This window comes from Anopheles coluzzii, chromosome 2, assembly GCF_943734685.1.
Source record: "Anopheles coluzzii chromosome 2, AcolN3, whole genome shotgun sequence".
Taxonomy (NCBI): Eukaryota; Metazoa; Arthropoda; class Insecta; order Diptera; family Culicidae; genus Anopheles; species Anopheles coluzzii.
In genome coordinates, this window is record NC_064670.1 from 104,447,279 (window position 1) to 104,466,378 (window position 19,100).

The following is a 19,100-nucleotide window of genomic DNA, read 5'->3' on the forward strand; positions in this document are numbered from 1 at the left end:
TAAACATGACAACTTCCGGATGCAAGTGCACCGTACACGCTTAGCGCCAGACCTCGCATTCTTCCTCCCAGCAGGCTCTACTTAATGCCAGCTGCTTCAAACTCGAGAAGGTTACTGTGTGTGTGTGGTTTGAAAACCAAAATATTCAAACCAACCGTTCCACATCATAGAAAAAACACAAACACACGCACGCACAGAGTAAGGGCAAACACTCTCCAGTGTAAAGAGGGTTGCGCTCCCCCGGATGCATTGGTGCATTGGACGGACGGTGTGTAAAGTAGGCTAAAGGTAAGCATTTAGTAGCTAGCTTATAAAAACGGCCCTATAGCATGGCCCACATGTTGCTGCACACCTTGAATAGATTTCCTTTTCGATATTCATTTCCTGCACGCTTGGTTTTTATAGTGTCAGGTAGGAGGTAGGTTCCCTCAAGCTTCGGGGTTAGCTTGAAGCATTAGCAACGCAACGTACGAAATTGTTGCTTGCAGTCAAGGTTTGGAAACTTTGTCGGAACTTGGGAGGGAACCATGCTGCACCTTTGGGAGTGATTTGCTGCTTGTGGGCGAGCGCCAGAACCAAAGAAGAAGAAGAAAACTTTAGCAAATGTTAGACTCAATCTCTGACAGCTGCTTGATTAGCGCACTAGTTACGACACTGGGCGGAAACAACTGGGTCGTGTGGTATGTGGAATGATTCGGAACCACTCAAGCAGGTCAAGCGAGTCATGGGTTAGCAAACGCCAGTTCGTACCTCATCCCATGACTGTTGCGCTTTTCGCAAAGATTTTTCACTGCTGTCACCAGTTAAAAAAGGATTTCCCACACTACTCTTAGACCTCTCCAGGTTCCGCACACTTTCTTGAGTGCACTGTCACGGCGCTGGGGTCGCATAATCTGGCCCTATTTATGCCACGCCATGATGTGGCGTGACGCGTCGTCAAAGTGACTGTGAGCAAGAGTGCCAACTGTTCCCGGACAAAACGGAAAGCATTCGGTGTACAAAATGTCAACCCAGCAGCGCTAAAAGCATCCGCACACGAGATCTGTCAAAATAAACGTATTTGAAATCCCCCCCACCCCCACTCAACCCAGGCAGGAGCGCGCAAATTGTAGCACTTCTTCAGCAAAATTGAAAATCTTCTTCAGGAAAAGAAGCGAGCAAAATTGCTACGCCACGTCAGCAACATCAAAAACAAATCGTCTTTTTCCCCACGGGCAGCTACGATATACAAACTTCCTCACACACACACACACACAAGCCGTAACAAAAAAGCCCGCAAGAGATCTCGCATTCCCGGAATGGCAGAGCAGAGGCGGCAGCAAATAATTAAATTGAGAGCTTCATTCGCTGGAAAGCATCAATCTTCCGTTGCACGAGCGCACGGGATAGGAGGCAGGCACACAAGCACACAAGGATATCATCATGTCATGTGCTCCGGTTTGTCGACATTCTGACAACCCTTATACACACCTGTGAGCCACAGCCACATACACATACACATACAAAGACCCATCACACACACACACATCTACACACTACAATTGTACCACGACCCGGTCGGTCTCGTCCGTCCAAGGATCCGAGCTATTGATTTTCCCGCTTTTGCCAATCTCCATCCAGTCCATTGTAAATTATTCGGTATCCTAATTCCATTATCATTTCGTGATTTCAATTTCCTGACACGAATGGCTGGCTCTGTGTGCGTTTGAGAAGGTGAGCAACGGCTTAACGGTGAAAGGGCGCCATGGTGCGTGGAAGGGAATGGAAATTCGAATCATCACACCCCAGATGGAACCCGGTGGGCTGGGGCTGGGCTGAGAATATAAACGATGCTTTCGTTTTTCACTGCACATCAGTCATTTGCAAGGCTGGCTGGAGGAGGGCTGCGGGAGACGAGCGAGGCGATGGCAATAGTACGCGCAGTCATGTGATGAGTGTATTGATTACTATCTTTGCTTCAGATGCTATTCGATCCGCTGCCGCAGCAAGGTAAGGCTGGTGGCGTTACCAATTGCACTCAGCTAAAGATATTGCCGGCGCCACTGCTCATCGCTTGCGCTACGGTGTAGTGTACCAGCTAGCGTGTTTCAGACGCTTCCATTCGCTTATTGATGAGTTAGGGCATGCTGCTATACTTTTAAAGGGAATTGAAATAACATATGATTATAACTTAAAGCGAGAGATCTTTTTTAACTTTATGTTTACCAACAGGTCCTTTTGATCGCTCAGGAATCCTGTAGGGATAATGATTTTGGGTTGCAAATTTGAACGCTTCTGGCTCTTGACGAACATACTCGTTTCGCTTTGATTTATCGAACGATACTAACTTTTTCTATGGATCGGTTACCAAGCACAGCAAAATTCAAGGGCACATTTATTCGTCGAAAGCCGTAATGAATATTTCAAAGAGCTATGGCCATTAATTATTAGTTTTATCATTAATCCCATTGGAAAATGGGTTTCAAATTGTATGATCTACAACAAGAATAGTCAAAGTACAAAATATATACGAAAATAAAATGAAAAATATTAGATAGAGTTTTCTATTATAAAACATAGCAGGAAGATAATAAAAATATGTTGAATTTATCTTTAATTCACAGCAAAACTCAAGTGATTTGCAAAACTAAAACATACAGTTTCAGGCCATATCAATTTAATTTTCAATTCTGACACAATTATGAAGTAATTATTGCTCGCCATCAACTCCGTTCATCCGTTCAATGCTCAAAACCAATCACCACCGGATCGGATGCACCGACCGGTATCAGTTCACTATTGCCACTCTAAGCTGCGCCATGAGCACCGGGGTCAACATTCATCTCCGGTTTGCACTATAAACCATCATCATCATCATCATCATCATATCGCCCATTTCCCACCCAATTTTTCCCAATCCAGCCGACCGATCGAGCTAATGAAACGAATATTGAGTTACGGGTGGGGCCGGACCACTTACAGAATATCCAATGGTAAGGTGACGGAACAATCCCTCAATTGGTCGCCGCGTCGTTTCGTGGGCATCGGTGCGGGCGATGGTGCGAACGGCGACGGCACCGACCCGACGGTGCCGCCCGGTGACAGCAAAATCGATCTTCTATTATTTCCGTTTCCGACAGTGCCATCTGCTGCCGTCGTGATGCATGAGGTGCAGCGGCATCGCGCGATACCGCTACCCGGATGGCCCGGGAGGGAGGGGATGTTCGTTTGGTTTGCCCGGGGTTGGTGGGTGGGTTGGCTGGCAGGAAGGACTCCAAAATTGTTCCCCGGGTTTGCAGTAGTTCAGCTGTTGATGTCGGGGCTTCACCGCGTGTGCCGTTCGGGTTTCAAGCACGTATCGCAACTACACCGGATGACACAGTAACACCTTTTGCTGTGCAATTTGCATACGCACAGGGGTTTAACGAGTATAAACGCTTAACTGGTATCGTTTTTTGTTCACTTCAACGCTTCACGCTCACTTTGATTTTGATATGTATGAGATCTTTGATTTACTACGAACTTTACTTTCATGCTTTCATATAACCGTTTACTTACACTAAAATTTTGTAAAGCTTTCTTTTGGTTTGGGGTGTACACTATTTACTTATCAAAAAACGGATTTGCTCACTACCGACGCTATAGTTTACTGTGGTTACCACGAGGCAATTTGCTGATATGCATTTGTTGCGGATGATGCGCACACTTCCCTTCACTTCATTCTCAGACTTTTACATGATATGTATCGTTGAAGGTTAAGCTACCTGCAAAAAAAAGAGGAAAGAGAAAAAAAACGAGTTTTAACATTTTATAGTCAAATTAAAATAAATTATTTAAATGTACAATTTGCAAAACCACACCGACACACAAAAGAAAGGTGCTACAGTAAGCTCCTCTGCTCACGAGCACGATCTTTTGTAAGCGTTCCCGGTCGTCGGCATCGGAACGAATACACCATTAAAACCACTCCGGCCAGTCGAAACTAACTGGTGGGTAACAAATTTACTGCAAACCGCACCTGGGTACTGCGACTCGCCTCGTTGACCGTTCGCTCTATTTGATAACGTTTTCCGCGAAAGCTCATTTAAATGCGGTGTCATTAAGGGCATCACTACGCTACAGCTACCACGCCTGCGTCCCTGCTCCACCACCATCATCATCATCATCTCGAAAGCTCTACGCTTCAAAAGCAATTGCAATGCGAATTGTAAGTAGAACGGTGCCAGATAGTGTGTAGAATTAAAATCGGACATTACAACCACTCACTGGCAATACCGGAAGTTCTCTCTATCTCTCTGTCTCTCTCTTGATATATTTTATCCCACTTTTCACAGCACAATGGTGTGGATCGAATGTTGCACCAACAAAGCACAAAAACCTACCCCAATGCGGATGGAGGGCAAAATTACGCTGTTTCTATTTTCCCCCCTTGGCCCCGCGACGGCAACCGGGAAAGGAAGCCGAAAATTTCCAACCAAATTACGCTTCGGGTGAATGTCAACCTGCTTCACCGCACCCCGTCGGTAAATAATACAAAAGCTACGGAGAGCACTTTGCAGGGACACCACTGTGCTGAGGCGCCAAACGGAGCAGGTGAAGGAGCGTGGTGTAATTAACGGGTAAATGACATTTATTTCTTTCCCCTACGACATACCGGGCAACGGACCGCGCGTTGTCGGTGAGAAAAATGCAAATGCAAAACGTCCTTGGCACTCACTCAGTGCAGTAACACACACACACACACACACACACACTGGTGGCGAGCGTGTCACCCGAGTCAACCACGCCTTTTCTTTGCGAGGACAACCTGACCGGACCGGACAAGAAAGTACGAAGCGAGCCGCTCAGGCTACGACGCCTTACGATGGCCTTGCGCTGGAGTGGCTGATGGACCCAACCCGACAGAGGTTTTTGTTGAGGATGGCTGATTAGAGGAAATACATCAGCGGACGGCTTGCTTCTTATTCAATCCCCGAAATGGCCGAGCGGTTCCCGTACTGTGGCGCCTTTTTCGAGCGACAGTGATCAGCACGCAGGGGCGGCTGCTTATCGGGAAAATGCACGAGCCACTGCTTCCTCCTGCTCCTCCTGTACAATTATGATAATGTAAATTACACTTTTTCCCTAATTTGAGACAATTAATATCCATTTTGCTTCCACCGGGTCGGGTGGTGCCATGCCAAGGATGCGGCAAGGATGAGGCAATTGCTGTTGACGATGGGATGGTAGATTGGTAGCTTTTTTGTATGTGTTCTCTTCCTACTGCTTACTCAGTGGTGGTAGTGCTCCACTTTTTAATTCAATGACCTTTTTTTCGCTGCTAAAGGTAGGTTTCAACGTGCACAGGCTTAGGGGTAATGAAATTTCCCCCATACTTAGTAGCAACTGTGTTGCATTGCATGCCTGGATGAATTGTAGCACGTCTGTTACATTTTATTTTCAATTGTGTAGATGAGTGTTCAAATGGAATTTGTTACTTTTAACATAGGTGAAGGGCAAGATCGACTATATTATGTAAATGATTTGACAATGTTTATGTTTTCGTTTCGTATCGCAGAGAGAGTAGACAGAATGACTGACGGAATGGCTGATGCGCCTCTTTGCTTTCCTTATTAAATGAATAATTCTTCTATTCCGTCCTAACGTCCTAAGTGGACATGCCAATCCATACACGGCTTATTCGAGACTAATTCAGTACCACGCAGCCGGATAGTCAGTCCTTGCTACGAGGACCATTCTGGACTTGAACCCATGACGGACATGTTATTGAGTCGTTAGAGTTGTTTTTATTTATGATCATCGTTAGTACAATTTGTAGATGTCACCTACTTCAGTTATATTTTTTTCTGAATATGTATCTCTATAAGCTATTTTAGAAGACTTTGTTCGCTCTCTGTTCTGCTATAAGTTTAAAGTTTATAAATTATTTGTTCTAGTTTGTGTAATTTACTTACATTTGCTACGACGCATGAACTTTGCATTAAAAAAATGGTCAAAAATTGTCATTTTTTCACAGGTTTATTGACTCCCGGGATATTAACGAAACGTCAATTGCACTTTCAATAATAGCATCTCATGAGTCAGCAGATAAAATTTGACACCTCTGTCAGTTAAACTATAACCATGATGGCCAAAAAACTGAAGCAACTGTGTTTAGAAGCATGCGCGATCAAAAAACCGCATCCCGTAGAATCTAAAATGGACTCCAAGGGTCAGTTTGTGGACGTCTTATAAGCCTGTAACATCTTGGTGCTATTAGACAACAATCAGATAATCGAAAAAACGCCCGATTCCGAATGGCCGACGTCCTGAGCGACAAGAACCTGTAAAAGAAGTTGAAAATGAAGACCGAAGGAAATGTCGCTACTTAGCTGCGTTTGCTTAGTCGGGAGGTCGATGCAACCGGCTAAACTGTTAAATAGTACCTGAGGAACATGTACAAACACATCAGGAAGCAGAAATCGTGTCCACTGGCTTCGTAGCGGCAAGCAATGACACCAAAACTCTATGCGATCATTTCAGGCGAATTTCGGCCTGAATGTGACACCCTAGTCCACGAACCGGTCCAACATCCCGCAGCTGCGTTTCATCGATTTTTCCGGACCAACATGATGCAAAAGCTCTACTCCAACAATTTTGTCGCAAAAACTGAAGAGGATCCAGGGTAGATCTTAAAACATCTCTACATGCATGTCTTCGTCCGCTTTGGCGTAATTTCCGGATAACTGACAACAAGCAGCTCGCAAGGTCGTAGATTTATTCTTATATGCACTGATATCGTTAAATATTCCCAACGTTATGTTTGAAAACGATGTGCACTTCCAAAGAGAAACTGTACAAGAGATCATACAGATTCACTTTATGCTTCCACATTTCATCCTTCGACTTTCCCGAAACACCGAAAACTGTACATTTGACACACAACTTCAAAAAACCCCTTAAGCTAGTAAATATTTTTAGTCGCAATTTTCCCTTTAAATCGATATAGCAAGATCGATTCCTTCAGCATCGTGCATGCTCCCATCCTCAAACCACTCTTAATCTTGCCTACTTTTGCTTATCACCTTCCCTCAGTAGCGCGAGCCCAGCCAAAGCTAAACGAGGCGTAAAAGTGATCGACTTTAAAGCCTAAATCAAATTGCTCCACATCTTCTTCTCCGGAGCATCGGCCGACTGGCACATTGGAAAAAAAAGAATGCCTCGTGCGCAACAAAACGCCCCTCCCCTAAAAGCCCCAAAGCATCTCGTCGCAAAAGCTCGGAAAGTGTTTGAGGTGAAATATTCAATTAAGATATTATTTGATTTACGGTCGCTAGATTGACTTCGATCGAGCGGGCGCACAGGTGCCGGCGCGCGTTCGGGATAAAAATAAGGTGCCCCCGCACGCCGTGCCACATTTTTTTACTCCGGCCAGCAGAAACGCACGTGTGGGGTTTTGGTTCAAAAATAGCATCACGGCCCATCACTGCTGCTGGATGGGGAATGTCCCAGTGAACGTGTCTGTGGCTGAGTGGGTGTATGTGTGTGACCACGGGTGTGCTGGATTGCCTGAATAGCAGCACGGTGCTTAGGATTAAAGAGAGGGGAGGGGAGAGGGGGCAGCGCCCACCAGGGGCGATCCAATGTGCTAGCAGCTAGAACGTACCGGCCGCTGGCTTGCCTTTCGTATCTTCCCAAGCGGCGGCCTCCTGCCTGCGTTTTAGCTTTTGGACTGCTCACGCCGCGTGAATTGGCGTACGAAATGCCAATAAAAAAGCGGCATCCGGAGTAGATTGGATGTTGGCCAAATACGTTTCGCAAGGAGTGGGAAGGGAGCGTTCCACTCCACTCCGAAGAATGCTTTGCCGGCATTGCGACGCGCGACGGGCGTTGAAAATTTTCAAACAGCGCACAAAAAGAATGATTCCCTTCTGCGCTCCCGCGGGGGCCGCATGGAGGGCGTGGGTTGACTGGCCGGCACGAGCACGTTCTAAGCAGCGAACGGATGCTTCTTCCGGTGTGGGTGAACGAGCGCGCGTGTTTGTACAACCTCTGTGTGTGTGTGTATCATGTGCCATATGTAATTTGTCGCCTCCGGGAATGGGAAGGCACGAAAGCGCTTCTGTACATTGGTATTCCGAAATCCTGCCAATCTAAACATATCTAGGGAAAGGGGAAGGATTTTTTGCGCTCGCCTTACCGTTTCTGGTGTGGGAGTGCGAGGTACGGATGTTTTGGTATTTACAGTTTTAGCAAACGGATTCGGACGATGTTAAACTGTTAAACGAGTGGGTGCTTTTTTGGTAAATTTGAACGCTTAAGGCAATACCGATCCTGAAGCAATCTAGTGGGAATTGTGAGTGTCGGTTTTTTGGTACCACAAAAGACAAAGAAATTGATAAAAAAAAGCTTTTGTATGCAAAAAGATGGTTCAAGGTGCACTAAGGAACAATATTATCAGGCTTCACAGCATTTTCACTATTATTTTTGTCTAAACCCGACTTAACGTTCAATTAACATTATGAGACAAGACATTGCACCTCACTGTTCAACTACTTTGTCCAACAAAATCATACTCAACGCAAAGAGAATCCAAATTATTGGTACAGTTTCATTAGGAAGAAAAGTTTTTGAGTGACGAATAAAGCGAGAGAAAGACTCATTAAAAACTTAGACGACGAACTTATGGTAACAAGAACCCAAAAGAACTGTTATTAGTGACGGTCTAGAACAGATGTTAAATTCCAAAAGTTATTACTGATCAATTATTAACAATGATTAAGGTCCAAACATCAAATTTCAACTTAATTTCTAGTTACTATAAGTTTCATACTTCTTCGAAACACTGACTAAATGAAAAAAGTAATAGCCGAGTGCAATACAACTGGATTGATAAGAATTTCAGTCATAATAAGTCCTTTTACCAGTTCTGAAAATAGTCAGTCATCGCTTTGCCAGTCTCTATGTCATGACTTTTTTACTGCGATCAGTTCTGCAAAATGTCACTGACATGGTCATGACAAATTCCGGCTGACACAAAATCATGTCACCGTCACGAGCAATACTGTGATGATCAGAGGTGATACTCAAATAGTTGGTGCGACCATCACATGGTGACATTTGTGCAACTAACTCTTGGTTAGTCACTTGGTCGCAACATTTTCTGTCGGTGATCATCACGATAGTCATAAGAAAAATTCGGTGCTTGTGAGTGGTCCCAAGCAACAAAATTAGCATGTTTTCTCGCTCTGTTTGACCCGACAGACCATCAAAGCAAAAAGAGCGAGAAAGAATGCTCATTTTACATGCTTTACACCACACGGCAAGTAAATTCAAACAATGCCGTGATTATCACCGACAGAAAATGTCATGACCAAGTCAGAGACCAAGTGTTGGGTGCTGAACAAAATGTCACCAAGCATGTGATTGGTCCACCAACTGTTTGAGCATCGTCACAGATCATCTCAGTTGTGTACGTGATCTGATTTGAGCTTCGTTTAAGTCATGTGTGTTGATGATTGAAACAGTGGCATTTGGCAGCAATGTTCACAGTCAGAAAAAATCATGATTATGCTTGCGCCGGCATTACGCTTAGCTTGTCAGTCAGAGTATCGCGTTGGACACAAGCATTCGAATGTCGCGTGTCATGACGCTCTTTCATTGAGTATCAGCAGTAAGCATCAAGCTACCACGAATATGTTCATTGTTTTGGTCGGTGAACATCTCGTGATGCTCATTAGCTTTTGGAGTACTGCCTTTTACTATAAGAATTAAATAAGTATAAGAATTACTATAAGAAATACAGAGCAAAAATATTTGATTTTGACACAAAAAGAACTTACTTAAATTCCACTAAATTTACACCAATGTAAATATTTAATCACACACATCCCTAAATGAAGGCTACAAACATCACTTCTTAAAATTTACACATACTCAAATATTACTTTATTCTACCTTAACAGTTCTTTAAACAATCCTTCCTAGCTGCAAAACCTTTTATTGCCAGATTTGAACTATTTTCATGAAAACCAAACCTTACTTCAACAGTCGGTACTTCAAGAGCGTGTCGTGTTTTCAATTTCCGTCTTTCTCAAAAACATTCACTCATTGCAGCCTGTTCCGTTCCCTACGATGCACGTACTGCTCTTAAAACGGGAGTGGCAAGAAACGAGTGACTTTTCGATGTTGTTGCCCATTTTGCCAAACCAAACCAAAGAAGAAAAAATATCCGCTAGAAAAGTATACGTACTTTCACCCCCGGGCCTGTACGAGCCAGCCATTTTACCCATTTTCTATCCTCAGTTTTTATTTTTTCTACCTCAGTTTGAATCTCGTTCGCTGCGACAAGAGGTCGTTGAAGCATAGAAAACTATACCAGTTGGGGTGAGGTGAGAAAGCGTCATCCACGTACCTACACACCAATACAAGCGTACGTATAGGGCACAACAGTACGTGCGGAAAACGTATCGCTTAGCCGGCACGGGGGTAAAAGCCACATGGCCAGCGAAAAAGCGCACTAATTAGTTGGAACACGTTGGTGTCGTAAAACCAAAAAAAAACCCAGCGTATTTCGGTGCGCGTTTCACAGGGCAGCCGAAAAAAAAAGTTTAACAACAGCAGTGACAAGCAAAAGGCAGGAGGACAGGGTAAGATTGGGCAGGGCGATAGAAGAAAGTTTAGTGCTTGGAGCAATTTTATTTTTTCGCAATTTCTTGCCCTGTGTTTTCCGGGTCCCCGGCCCGGGCCACGGTTAATCAATATCGGTCGGTCTGCAGCGTGTATGTGTGCGTGTGTGCGTGCGTGAGCATGAGTAGGAAATAAACAAAAATCAATTGATGTTGCTTTCGTCGTTCTTTCGCAGCGGGGAAGGTTTTGGGCCGACCTAAATCACCCACACGTGTGATCGGGTAGAGGACGAATTTTTGCACGAATTTTTCGTACACATTGCGAACACACGCTTCACGTAGCCACCAAAACGTTAAGCGGGTTAAAGGTTGAGGCCAGCTTCTCTCATCCCTTTCTTTTGCATTTTTCTTTGTATTGTTTTCTGGTCCAACATGTCTACAACCTTCTTCACATCATCATGAGCCACAAATTTGTAAGCCCTGCACCAGTTTTGGCTCAAACAGCGAAAGCTTTAGTCAACACCTTCCCTGCCCATTTGTAAAGAAAAGGCCGTTTTTATAGACAACGAACAAAGATTGGCTCCGGACATCAAGAAGAACAAAAACTCTCTTGATTCTACTGATGAATATGCCACTTAAAGTGACGTGCTGTTGCAATCATGCGTTTTTTTTGTTAGCATACATCAGAGAGAGAGAGGGAAAGAGAGAGTGCTTTTTCATCCGTCTTTTATAACCAAAAAAAGAAAGGGGGGTACAACGTAGCAGCAAACGGAGACAGCCAGCGTTGAACAGAAAAACCTAATTAATTAAATTAAGCTTTTGCCCTTCCGGTCGGCCGACTTGTTATCGTGTGAGGCCGAGAAGCGAGCCTTTAGACTTTCTCATTCTCCTCCCAAAAGAGATAAGAAAAAAAAACACACAGGCACATCGTCAAGGTATAACCGATAAAGCGTGATAAAGTTTTGGCAAGCTGAAGCGGTGAAGAAAACTGCGAACCCAACGGCAGCAGGATGTGATCGAATCGGAACCGGAGAAGTGCTGCCATCGAATATAAATCGAGCCAAAGTTGACCAAAGCCGGCTGTGTGCGTCCGGCACACGTGAGAAGTGTTCAATCGGCCCCGGCAATGGCCCCCGGTCCGGTGGTCTTAACATAAATTAGTAAGGATCATATCTACGGCTCTGGCCGGATCACCCCGGAACAACGCGCTACAATCAACTGCGGCAAAGAATGGGCCGGGAGGAAGAATGTAGAGTGAAAGCAATTCCTACAAATAGCATCAGGACAAATCTTTTCCTTCCGCGAAGATCCGTACCGCTTGAAGGACCGGAATTTGGAGTTCGGGGGAGAGAGCCCAATACAATTTTCTTTGCACGAAAAAGGGATCGTAAAATAGAGAGAGAAAGAGAGCGAAACGGAATGAGTCAGTGTTTCCAATCGAATGGAGTTGATCCGGTTTGATTCGAGCCCTAACCGGTGAAGCTTAGCCGGGCTTAGCTCTGTTAGCTCTGTGCAATTAAATTGATCATTACGGTGGATACGCTACCCCATGTCTGACCCTGGCTGCCCGCCCTGTAAGAGCTTATTTCCGTGTCTACATCTGTCAGAATGCATATGTGACGAGTCACGAAACACAGTGTGTCCCTGCCAGTCATCGCGCTCGAAAATTGATGTCAACATTGAACTTTGGAGCGCCGAGATTTGTTTGATGTTAGGCTGCGAGCAGCCAGCAGGAGCTACCACTGCCAGCTGTGCGGTCTGGGTTTATTAATTATTAGGCAGCTCAGCCCATCAACCTGTGCCCGGTGTGCCCGGTGTCGGTTCAGGACGGACCTGCAGAGGCTCCGTTATGCATCTGCTGTGTTCTGCTGGGATTGCATTTACGGGTCGGAAGGAGGTAGCTATGAAAGAAGGGACAAAAAAGCAGCACACCACCACGTTACCTATTTGCCGGACACGCGAAATCGGTGCATTCGGTGCTATCATCTCCGCACTGCGCCAGTTGATATTGACATTCGGTGCTAGAGGGCAGAAATGAACCCCGGCCACGCTCTGACGCTGGGGGTGAGTTATTGAAATCAAATCGAAAGGAAAGGCCAACCTTTGAGGTCGAACTGTTTGCTGTTTGAGAAGCACCGGGGGCCAGGACGTACACAGGTGGGAATGGAAATTGCAATTCGTAGCACATTACTGGGAAAGAAAAATTGGTGAACTTTTGGTACTTTTGTGACTTATGACTTTTTCCCGTACAGTTAGCTCTCCGCTACGGAGAAACGATCCTTGGGTGGTTAGAGACTAGCGTCCGTTCGTCGCTTGATACGGTCAGGAGCTTTAAATTGGAGGAAAACGATACAGAGTTTTCCAGGGGTTTTCATAGTTGTGGGACACTTCCTTAACTCTTTCCTACTGGAAGTGAACTTCATATGATGTAAATTGGACTCTATGGCACCCTTTGTGAACAGGTTCCTTCGAAATTCCTATTGGATTTATCCAACAAAGGTGCTATAGAGTCCAATTCCCATTTCATTAAGTTCATTTCACGTTACAAAGAGATCATTAAGTGTCCCACGGCTATGAGAACTCGTGGAAAACCCTGTATATCGATAATACAAATAGGGAAAGTGAACCAATTATGTGTATAATATGCTATCAAGCTACCGAATTTACTCCTGTAAAAATAGCTATTGGATAAAAGTGTCAAAAGTCAACATATTTTCTTGAAACCTAAAATTCATTCAAATTATTTATTTCTTCACAGTCTGCATTAAAGGTTTAACTGAGTATCTTAGCCTAACTTAAATATAATTACAATGATTCAATTATGTAGAGAAGTAGCAAATGAAAAAAATATATATAGTGTAAAATCGATTAAATTGTAGTCACTTCGATTTTGCGTCCTGATTCGTTCGCTTTTTATTCTGTTCTAATGGCAGCTGTCAAAAATAACCTAATGCTAATATACACGTACCGTGACATCAAGTAGCGTTTACACGTATATACATTTTCCAAACTTTTACAACTCGGCCTATCCTGACAAATAAATTGTCCTCAATTCGTTAAACATTCTCATCATGTAGTGTCGCATCACATAATTCTGGGGCAAGATCAGCATCTGGCGCAATCCAATGTCTAAGCTTATCAGACTCAAGTATACCATCATATGGTATTTGAGTATGTTGGAAACCATCGATATCTCGAATTACATAACGGTCGTTCGGAAGTTGTTTGTGAACTATGTAAGGACCTTTGAACTTGGCAATAAATTTCTTGTTAGAATTTGCTGAATTATCGACGTTTCGAATAACAACAAGATCCCCTTCCGCAAATTCTACCGCTGGGTTGTGTCTTTTGCCAAACTGAATCAGGTTGATTTCCTGTGATCTTTTTATATTTTCAGAAGCTTCAGAACGAATAGTTTCTAAATTTCTAGAAGGTTCGTTTTTGTTATCTAGATACTCTTTGAATTCGTTTATAATGGTACCACGTTGTTCGACACCGAATAACAAAACCGAAGGAGCAAAATACGTTGACGAGTGTGTTGTGTTGTTCAGCGCATATTCGACTTCAGATAATTTGGAACACCAATCTGCATGATCCACGGAATCAGTAATTTTGCTTAACATGGGTTTGATTACTCTGTTAACTCTCTCAACCTGACCGTTGGCTTGAGGGGAACAAACGGCATTTTGAACATGTATTATGTTACGATCACTGAGAAACGTTTTAAACTCCTGAGATGAAAAACAAGTTGCACGATCACTCACTATTCGTTTGGGACGGCTATAATAGTTAAAATATTGTCCCAACACAGAACAAACCTCCCTTGTGTTGGTCGTAGTGGTGGGGTAAAGTTTTGTGAATTTAGTAAAAGAATCGATCACCACTAAAATGTATTTCTTTTTAGATTTTATGGATGGTAATGGGCCAAAATGGTCGATGTGAAGGGTATCGAAAGGTACTGAACTTTTGGGGATGTTGTACAAATTGCGCTTGTTTTTTCTTGGGGGGGCAGAGAAAAGTATACATTTAAGGCAATTCTGAATGAAATTTTGTACCTGATTTTTCATACCTGAAAACCAATAGTGTTTGGCGATTTGTGAACAGCACTTGTCAACACCTAAATGGCCTATGCTTTCATGAGTGCTTCTAATCACATTTTTTATCAGTTCTTTTGGAACGATCAATTGCAATTTGCTTTCAGGGGATTGACGATATATCACACCATCCAGTAGTGTGTACCCTGGAATTGGTTTTGTTTCTAGTTCGGTTCTCAGATGAACTAATGTAGGATCTCGGCCCTGAGCTATCTGCAACTGAATGTCGAGATCCAACTCGTCAACAGCACCTGCCATTTTGGAGCGACTAAGTGCATCAGCGTGACCCATTGCTGTTCCAGGGCGATACTGCATAGTGTATTCATAGTTTTCTAAGAACAGGGACCACCTTGCAATTTTGGCGGAGCAGTTCCTGTTCTTCAAAGTTTCCACTAGGGAATTACAATCGGTTACTATCTTTATAGGGATACCATGCACATATACATGAAAACGCTTCAAGGCGTAAATCACTGACAAAGTTTCTAACTCGTAGCTGTGAAGATTGGACTCACTAGAAGAAGCAGTTTTCGAAAAATATGCCACTGGATGGAATTTCCCATCATCTTGCTTTTGAAGTAAAACCGAGCCAAATCCAACTGTGCTGGCATCGCAATGTAGTTCTGTTTCTCGAGAAGGATCATAAATTGCCAACACAGGAGCATTAATTAATTTGGTTTTCAATTCATTAAATGCGTTCATACATGCTTCATCAAATTGGAAAGGCACTTTTTCTTTAAGTAGATTGCTCAAAGGTTTTGCAATGTTCGAGAAAGACGGGACGAATCGTCTAAAATAGGAAAACAAACCAAGACAACGCTGAACTTCCTTTGAGGTTTTAGGCACTGGGTAATTTTGGATAGCCTTAATGTGGTAGTTGCTTGGTTGAATTCCCTTTGAGTTTACATAGTAACCAAGGTAATCCAAGTTACTGCACCCAAATTTGCATTTGTCAATACGCAGTTCCAATCCATTCTTCCTAAGAGTTTTTAAAACAGCACCTAGAGTTTCTAAATGATCTTGAAACGTCTTTGACGCTATGATTATGTCGTCAAGATAGACGACTAGTTTGGCTTCGTCGATGAATTCTCGCAGTACTGAGTTAATGAATCTTTGAAATCCTGATGGAGCGTTTTTTAGCCCAAATGGCATTTTCAGATATTCATACTGTCCGTCAGGTGTTACAAAGGCAGTGTAACTAATAGAATCTTCGTGCATCTTAATTTGATGAAAGCCGCTTTTGAGATCTAAGAGAGTGAAATACCGTTTACCGCTTAGGTGTTCGAGGCAAGTGTCAATCAAAGGTATTGGATAGTTATCACGAATTGTTATCTTATTTAACGGACGGTAGTCAACACACATTCGTACCTCACCATTTTTCTTCCGTACTAACACAATAGCAGATGCGTAAGGTGAATTGCTGGGTCGAATAATTTGTTTTTCTAATAAATTTTTAACTATATCACGAACCTGATTGCGTTCGGCAAAAGACAACCGCCTAGGTTTACAGAATATTGGAGTATCATTTGTAACACTTATTTTCATTGAATGTTGTGATTCAAGAATAGTTTCATTTAAGGGGTGAAGATAGTTATTTTCCACACATGAAGCTATCAGACACATCTGGTCTTCACTCAATTCGTTTCCTATATCCAATGTGTTCGCTTCCTTACTAATATCAATAGCACATAACTCTGAAAAAGTCCTCAAAATACTCTCAGCCTCCGTACCACTATCGTTGGTCTGATTATGTTCATCAACACTATCGTATCTTTTCTGGTCTGATTGGAAAATAGATTGCGTCCAAATGTCTGCCTCATCCTTCGAATTAGTTTTAAAAATCCCCAATGAATTAAGGCGCGCTTTCACGTGTGTTGCAAGAGTAGATTTATTTTCTTTTAGTAAGTTCATCAGATTGTCTTGAGAATAACGATAACAAAGGTAATGTAAATGGATGTTCATCTTTTTTAATAAGTCCCTTCCTGCAATCAAGGGCCATGCTGTTTGTTGTTTTGGCAGTATCATAAAGGAATGGGAAACGTTGATATTTCGAAATTTTATTCTAATGTTCACATGGCCCAAAGATGTAAGCTGCTGGTTGCCTAATCCACAGAATCCCGAAAATTGAGGAGTATGTTTGATGTTTGGCACAAGTTGTTCACTGATGAAACTTTTAGGGCTGCCAGAATCAAACAAACAAAACACACGTGATTGCGTTGCGCTTAATTCATTATCATTCAGCAATGCGACACTTACCTCCTGAATTGGATCGATCCTAGCTCCTGAACCAGTCACTTGATTTCCATTATCATCTCCGTAATTGTTTTCTGCTGCAGCAGCCATCGACAGGTTCAGATGTGAGTAATCATTGCCACCGGATTGAGGCAATCGTGATGCCGGACACTGATGTTGGAAACTCTGCTGATCGCACGGTGCAAATATAGCGGCAGGCATCCTCTGGGCAACGTTCGGGCAGTCTTGTTTCTTGTGATCAGGGCTTCCACACAAGAAACATAGTTGGGCAGACTGACGTGGTTTTCGGCACTGGTTGGAAAAATGGCCGAAACTCGAACAATTGTAGCATCGCACCATTTCTTCTCGCCCATTGGCTGGTTTGGTGTTGGTTTTCAGCATCGATGTAAAACGGCTTGAAGGTTGTGGACGAGTGGGGGATGACGGTGGTTCACGCATTTGGTAATGCATCTCGCATCGGTTTACATGATCAATCAGATCATACACATCACGATATTCTTTCGCCACTAAGTTGTCATACATGGGATCGCGCGATAGTCCTCGGATGATGTATGTTATAATCGCTGCGTTACTCACGTTCCCAGTTGTTCCAAGGGCATGTACACGAAAGATGTAGGCGGCGTAGGACTCATCATTCCTTTTGAATGTATGCAACAGCTTCTTGTGAATAGCAGCTTCATTATGCGTGTCTGGGAAAGCTTTTCCCATTCCTTCGGCAAATTCTTTAAACGATGTTACAGAATGCCGGAAACCACTGTACCACTCCTTTGCAGCGCCAGTTAGCTGACTGCTAGCGTACATCAATGTCATTTGGTCGGTCCAACCATAAACTTCAGCACTGTGTTTTACCGTTTTTATCCACTGCAAGAAACTGGCACCCTCTCCAAACATCGGAATAATCTGCTTAACCTCTTCCGGATGAAGCAATCTAGCTGTATTGGAGTATTCACGACTTTGGCTCTCAAGCGCTGCTAATTTGTTCCGCAGTTCAAGTATCTCACATTTTTGCTTTAGGAGCACAATTTCTGCTGCAGCTTCGTCGTTTTCTTTGATCACATCAGTTTTCATGATCTGGGTGACGCTCTCTTCTTTACTTTCGGCAATGGCTGCGTTGCACATGGTGTCGTTGGAATCGCCATTTTGTTGCGAGCTAGGGTACGCTTCCTTATAGAGAGCACGGATCTGCATCAGTGTTGCCGTACATGGCACGGTTATTTCGGCCGACTGGAGTGCGCACAGCATCTCATCCTTAGTCACTCTCTGGTCATCTACGGACATTTTGGGCTCACTATCCCACTTCTGAGATGTAAAATCGATTAAATTGTAGTCACTTCGATTTTGCGTCCTGATTCGTTCGCTTTTTATTCTGTTCTAATGGCAGCTGTCAAAAATAACCTAATGCTAATATACACGTACCGTGACATCAAGTAGCGTTTACACGTATATACATTTTCCAAACTTTTACAATAGAAAGATAAAAAATTGTAAACTTAGAAAAACAAAGATAACATAGAAATATATAGAACACGAGAGCATTTTTTTTTTATTTTGACCCAGTGTTTCAAGAAATCGTAGAAAATTCCAATCAAAAATTGTATCTCAAGGTATCAAAGAGGGATATAGCGTGTTTCTAGCAATTCGCCATAACTGTACCAATTATGGCTGTAAGCAATCTCAAATCTAGTAATAATTAGTTCATTAAATACGTTCAGTTAATAGTTTCAAATCTCCGTTTTCTATCAATGGTTGTGTTAAAAGCCACGCTCAATTAATCGCACAATTTACAATTTACAATTTTAAGTTGGTTATGATGAAACTGATCCAATTTTATAACATTTTACACATAACTGGTGCTTAAACCCCATATTAACACTTTAGATTGCGAAAATAACAACGAGAAAACCGATTTGTTCACATGTAAACCTTCCACTACGTCCGAAATGACATTAATAAGGCATCCATGTTATACGGCGATAATTGGTAAGTTGATGTTAAGTTGTACCAATCACATACACATACGGAAAAAGGCATATTTTCGATGAAATGTTAGTAAATTTCGATGAGGAACTATTAACTTATTAACATTTTGTACCAAAACGATTTTTGTAAGACATAATTACAGAATTAGGTGCTTTCATATCGCTGATATCCTACAGCACTGCTCTTAGCA

At 43.0% G+C, this 19,100-nt stretch overlaps 1 protein-coding gene across 1 annotated transcript in view; it reads right to left on the reverse strand.

The window, feature by feature from the left end:
* LOC120949004 (heparan sulfate glucosamine 3-O-sulfotransferase 5) overlaps window positions 1-19,100 on the reverse strand; it is a 42,452-nt gene that overhangs the window by 16,612 nt on the left and 6,740 nt on the right. The window contains exon 2 of the mRNA XM_040365926.2: window positions 2,960-3,743. Within this exon, the coding sequence (XP_040221860.1) occupies window positions 2,960-3,024 (65 nt within the window). The 5' untranslated portion in view covers window positions 3,025-3,743. The remainder of the gene's footprint in view (window positions 1-2,959; window positions 3,744-19,100) is intronic.